This window comes from Hippoglossus stenolepis, chromosome 11, assembly GCF_022539355.2.
Source record: "Hippoglossus stenolepis isolate QCI-W04-F060 chromosome 11, HSTE1.2, whole genome shotgun sequence".
NCBI lineage: Eukaryota > Metazoa > Chordata > Actinopteri > Pleuronectiformes > Pleuronectidae > Hippoglossus > Hippoglossus stenolepis.
The window spans coordinates 9325684-9331988 of NC_061493.1; the positions used below are offsets into that span (position 1 = coordinate 9325684).

The following is a 6305-nucleotide window of genomic DNA, read 5'->3' on the forward strand; positions in this document are numbered from 1 at the left end:
TAACAGTGATTCAGTAGCAGTTTCCATTAAAACACACACTATTGGCAGATAAACCTCCAGAGACTTTATTTATTGTTGCATATTTCAACCTCCACCTCAAAAAAAAATAAACATCCAAAATAAATCCAGTTTCTCTCCGAAGCAAAAGATGCAGAAAAACACAAAGGTACATCAGAGCTCACAACCCAACACTGGTTTACTGTGAGCTCTTCACAAACATGTGCCTCTGCATAAGACATCTGCATTTGGAAAAGCAACTGGGATTAATTCAGTCATGTTGAGCGTTATAAAAAATAATTATACAAGAATATCAGACAGACAGGGACAACGAAACAGGTCCTGATGTACGAATGTCTTCTCAAACCAAAGGAAGAAAATATCATTTATGATTTATCTGGGATTTAGATCATTATTTCAGGGTGTGCTGCTCCTCTGGACTCTGTGATATCGTTTCACACACTCATAGAAGATATTTGGTCAAATTTAGACAAGATATTCATTCTTTAGATACAAAAACGGTCATAGAGAACAGTTATTCAACAACCATCTATCAAGGCCCAGTTCAGTACAAATTGGTAGATAATTACGTTCGGATCCCTCAAAGTACAAGAAAGCTTTTCCAACTTGCTCCTTTAGTCTCAAACCAAGCAGATACATTTTCCATTTAATTTGCTCAAGCTTTTAAAGATCTGTCTCTTTATTACATTTACGGCCGCAGAGATTTCCAGAAACTGTTTCTCTGCTTCTCAGTTTTCATTTGGACCATTTTATTTAGTATAAATTAGTTCAAATGAATACTGCTGACAGGGCGGGAGGTGGTTGATCAGCAGTAATCAGGAGACAGCTTCAGCAAAGACGAGTTGCTGGTGAATATTTTAGATGTAGCTTTTCTGCCCTGTGAGCGCCACAAACAAAATTTCATTCACCTGAGCAGAAGAGGCACAAATCTTACAGCCTCAGCACATAACTATCAACTATCTGTAGTTTTATAAAAGAGCAAGTAGTGAAATATGTTTTTCTTTGTACTTTGGAGGATTTCCTTTCACTAAAGACTTCAAATTAAAAAAGAAAGTTGGAGTTGTGTCTATATCCGGTCTAATTTCTCACTTAGGAACTCCTCCACACTGTCTGTGTTCCACTTGAGGATGCTGAGTTCTTCAGCGATGTTCCCGTTATCGTCCAAAAGCTTTAGTACAGGATCTGAGCCTCTGACATACTGCAGAGAAGGAGGGAGTGAAAAAGAGTGTTAGAGAAATGTTTATGACTCATCTGATTAATATAACCTGATTTCTTACAAATTACTTTCCCCCTCCAGATGACGTTTATTGTGTCTAATCATGATGATGCTGGTGTGTACATAATCAACACAACGCATAATCCCTACCTTGATCTGAAGACCCTTGAACATCTTTGGCTTATCGCTCCTGACAAAAGCTGTGAAGATTAAAAAAACAGTGGTGAGACAAATGTCGGGGTAATGACTCAGCCTTTCTATTTCAGTCCCGACGCCTGTAATTAGCGACAACTGTGAAACCGCCTGAGAAGGCGGCGTTAATGGTGGAGGAGACAGTTGAGAACACAAGGCAGCTACAGCTGAAGTAAACAAACAGCAGCCATATGGCACAGACAGGGCTCCAGACGTCTCGCCCCACACTGAGGCGAGCGGCAATAAGTCCATCAACGTAACCCGACACCAAATTATCCAAATGGTACGCTGAGCAGAGATGGGAGGTCTGCTCCCAAGACGCAGGGGAAGAAACACGAAAAACTTCAAAAGCTTGTTTGAAAACCGGCCCCGCAGGCACTTTAGACCACCTACTGCAAAAAGTGATTTTACAAGGAAATATTTTACACTCATCCGCACTGATTAAGACACAGAATTAGAAAGACAGGTGAATTTTTGAAAATAAGGTAACTATCAGAGTATAATCATGTCGAGAGAAAACTCACCTTGGACTTGGGGGAACCTCCCCAATTTTCATCCACACACCTCGAGGATGGCTCCAGCGTAAAGCTGTGTGCAAAGAAACACAGCTTAAGGATCCCACCACACACAGAGAAAGAGAATAGACTGAGGCCCTGCTGGTGGTAGGACGCCTGCCTGGCCTGGAGCAGTAATTTGATTCAGGCAGACTGATTCATAAACGTATCTGTGCGACTCCTTGGGGGTCATTAAACTGTGAGCCTGTGCATATGGATCAGGGCTGATGGATGGTGGTTTGTGCAGATCTCACTTGTAATCAAACCTCCAGCACCAATATACAATAAGTTAGAGGAAATTGGAGTGTCACAGCAGTATCTCAAGACCATGCTCCGCTCGCCGGCTTCAGTGGGGAGGAGGGAGCAATGGTAAATGTCCTGCTCGGCTGGCTCACACAGCAAATTAAATTAAGCATGCAAAGCTAAGATCCTCTCTTCCTTCTCTTGCTCGCTTCCACCCGTGAGTTTCTCTAAACAATCTGGCACTGCTGAATTTTAATTTCCATGCTTTTCATTTTATCGCACACAGCAGATCAGGGACAAGTCACGTCTCTGTTGAGAACTGGGAGCTTGGAAGGAAACGATAGGACGACTCAACTTTGACTCATTTGAGAATTTAGACAATGTGAATGAATGAATGAATGAATGAATTATCTGGTCATCCAGTCCATCAGTGATTTCAATACAAAATACATTCATTAGAAGGAGGACTTTTCACTTTCACAAATCCATCCATGTATCATCTTAATCTGTCTGGTTCTCTGCCAAGTTTACACACAGAGGCAGAGATCAACTACAGCCTGAAATGATCAAACAGAAATGATGTTGTATTGTCAATGAAAGAATTAGACAAAAGGTCGACAAGAATCAAAATGTGATTGCAAAATATGATCAGCAGCTTTTGCCCTGTAAAGCCTGTAATAATTAAGACAGGTATGCACTGCAGTCCACTGTTTCATTTATAGTTTGTAGATGCATACTGTTTCAAATAGCCTGCAGCCACATCTTTAAAAAAATCATGTATATGATACAATAATATCCTTTTTAAAGGAAACTGAGTTTTAAGTATTTCAAGAATAAGACCTACGGATACCCTGTAAAACTGTTCTTACAGCTGGGAACAGTGTGACTCAGAAGTAAATGGTGCATTTTGTAAAGACTGTTTTCAGATGCAGAGCTGTTTCTCGATAGTGTTGTTTTTTTTTTTTATATAAAAAACAAAAAAGAGGGGAGCTCAACAGCACAGAGAAAAAAGACACTGGGCTTTAGCCCCACAGACAACACTTGTTAGTATGTCTTTTCGTGGGGTTTGTCAGACTGATCCGGACTTAAAGACCTGCAATGTAGGTTTCTCATGTTATTGTCATTAGCAGTATGGTTGTCCTGCTGTATAGAGACGCACTGTCTAGTGACACCCAAGGGAGCTGAGGTGCTGCTTTGTGCGGGTGTTCTGCAGAGAGGCACACGTTTCAAAATGAGTATCTGAAATGCCCTCCATGCTCAGTGAATCTTGCTAATCGACTGGGCTGCAGAATTAGCCATTTCTCAAAGGGTTTAATGACTTGGCACTAATGTCAATTGCGAGACTCAAAGAATTCTTAGGGCAGATAATTGTTCCCGTCTGAGGAGAAAATGTGCTTAGAGACACGGCCATTTCTACTGGTCGGCAATTGGTCTTCTACGTGACATTTTCACTCAAATCGCGAGCAGCAGGTCTACGAGCCTGTCTGTCTGAAACACACTTATCATCGAGAGGTGTAATGAGGTGTGCGCTACACTTTTCCAAGGTGCTGTTGCTAGGATACTACCCACACGTTCTAGGGGCTTTGCTTATTAAAGGAAAATTACATTGTTTTTCCACCATCGCTTCACTCTGTGTTTATCCATCACTGAGCACAGCAGGGGCTCCTTTTGAATGTCCTGTAATCACTGGAAACACAAGCGCCTGACAACGCATCCGAACAGGTTACAGAGAGGTTGTTACTGCATAACTTGACATTTTGACCCCATGGGGAGTGTCGAGCTGGGGTTAAGGAGCCTCGACTCTGAACATCACACAGACAAATTGAGACGGACAGCGAGTGACAGAGCTTGTGCGTGGAGGCTCAGATCTGATGCACAGCTGCAAACAGTGTCAACAGACCCAGCAACAGGGAGACTAAAACTAGGTTGTTTTTATTAGCACACCAAACGCTGAGGGATGTGATCATCACACGTTCTGACTCAGAGGTTCCCAGAGTGCTAATACTATCCACTGGGTAGCCCACTGCTTCTGCAAAACTATAGTGAATCACAAATGACAACATACGCATCAGCTCCAGACTCCACAATTAATGAACGATCTGTTGCACATCATCAGATTTAACTGTCTCAGTCCTCCATCACAAACAGTCAGTACATTTCATTTATGATTCCACTGCAGGAACTTTAGCTCACCCTCATTACACTTCTATTTTGACTGAGTCCCCCTTTGAGATTTTAGCAACCCGTTCCATGTCGTGACTGAACCTAAACAGACAATCGCTTTATGTTTTGTCTGTTTCGGGAGCTCGTTGTTCCCTTTACCTTGCGCGCTTCCATCTGGGCCTCCTGCTGGCAGCACTGTTGGCAGTCAGGCTGGAGCTTGGTGAGGCTGAACTCCCCGAGCAGGTCACAGGAGCTGCACAGCAGGTTGCTGGAGAAGCCCAGCTCCCTGCATCCCTCTGACGACAGGTCGGCCCCATACGCCGACACCTGGGGAGGGGAGAGAGGAGATTAAGAGGATTCGAATGGAAGGGAAACGAAAAAGGCTATGTTTTAGTAAAGTGCTTGCTTGGGTGTTAGACACAAAAGCACAGCACTAAAGCAAAATTAAGATGAAGGAGTTTGAAATTAAAGATGAATATAGTCTATAGTTTTGTTTTTACAAGTGTAATAAAACAGTTTGTAAACAGTGCATAAAAGTTAAAACAAACAGCCAAGAAAACAACTGATATATTGAATAAATAAATAAAACACATAGTAACATAAAACAACATAAATAGAAGCATCAACTTGTTTTAAAAGCCATGAGTAAAAATTGGTTTTCAGGCCAGTATAATGTCAAGGGATCATGATGCAGCTACTGCAAAAACCTGATCTCCTAAATCCAATCTGGACTAAAACGTGCATCTTATTTTGTTAAGTGGCCTAACGGGCAGTGACGCTGCAACTACAATATCATAATCTATCAAACTATCTGATTTAGTATTCTTTTAATAAAAACAGTCATCTTGAACAAACAAGTGCCACAATTCACTGAATCTCTCACCTGTTTAAAAGGTTCTTTTGATTGATTTGATTGATTGATTGATTTGGCCCACAACCACAAGGAAGTAAATATTCATTTGATTTAAAATAGTGGGGAAAAACACACGTGATGCTTTTCAAATATACATACAATGGTGGTATTTGGTTGATGATGCATCAATAGTTTCAGTCTTTAAGTAACTTTTGCTGTTGGACTATAAATCAGTGAATTCAACACAATTAATTGGTACAGTGGTATTAATTAAGTTGACTGGCTCGTGGGCAAACAGGAAGAGCATCTACCCGGATGGCTGTGGTGTGTTCATCCTCTTTGCTACTGACCCACAAAGCGTAATGCTGCTTTTAACATCGATCTGAATGACAACAGAGGACCCAGCTTTCCACTGACGCATGACTATAAAGATGCTAACAGGCAACGCTAATGTTTAAGCCCAGTTTCGCTTTTCAGGATTCAGGAAATAAGTTCTCAGTTACGAATGGGCCCAATAAGAAACTCCATGATACAGCTAATCTATGGCTGCCGCTTTGTGGGCAAGTAGTATCCACACGACAGGAGTTTAATGTCCACTTAGCTGAACAGGTTTTCACAGGAATGAATAAAGTCGGTTTCTTGGGGACAACCCGGGAAGGCTTCACTTCCATCACGGCTCAGGTTGAGCCACGTCATTTAGAGGCAGCGGGAGCAGCAGGATGCGGTTCACAAAACTGCGGCTAACGTCAGTGAGGCTAACACGGGACCACTGACCGCGTCGTTACCCGTTTGTGTTTCACACTAAACACTCGAAGAAGCGGCGACAACATTTCCAGTGTGGATAAACTCACCGTTTTTAGGAGCGAGAGGAGCCACAGGAGATACACCTCCCCCGACATTTTGGATCCTGCTTTGTGAGCGAAACTCACTCACAGGACCCCTGTGCTTAATGAAGGGCAGCCCTGCCGCGCCTGAACGTTAAACTTAGAAATTTACGTATTTAAAAAATGTTAAATAGCAAGTGCTGTTGAAATAAATCACGTATGTTGTCCTAAAAACACGCGTT

At 42.1% G+C, this 6305-nt stretch overlaps 1 protein-coding gene across 1 annotated transcript; it reads right to left on the reverse strand.

Moving 5' to 3' along the window:
* Positions 1 to 49: 49 nt before the first annotated feature.
* selenof (selenoprotein F) lies at positions 50 to 6186 on the reverse strand. The gene is made up of 5 exons (XM_035170977.2): positions 6091 to 6186; positions 4546 to 4713; positions 1951 to 2014; positions 1385 to 1434; positions 50 to 1216 (listed from the first exon to the last, which is right to left on the reverse strand). The coding sequence occupies exons 1-5, from the start codon at positions 6136 to 6138 to the stop codon at positions 1085 to 1087; spliced, it is 462 nt and encodes a 153-aa protein (XP_035026868.1). The 5' UTR covers positions 6139 to 6186; the 3' UTR covers positions 50 to 1084.
* Between the last annotated feature and the right edge of the window lie 119 nt (positions 6187 to 6305).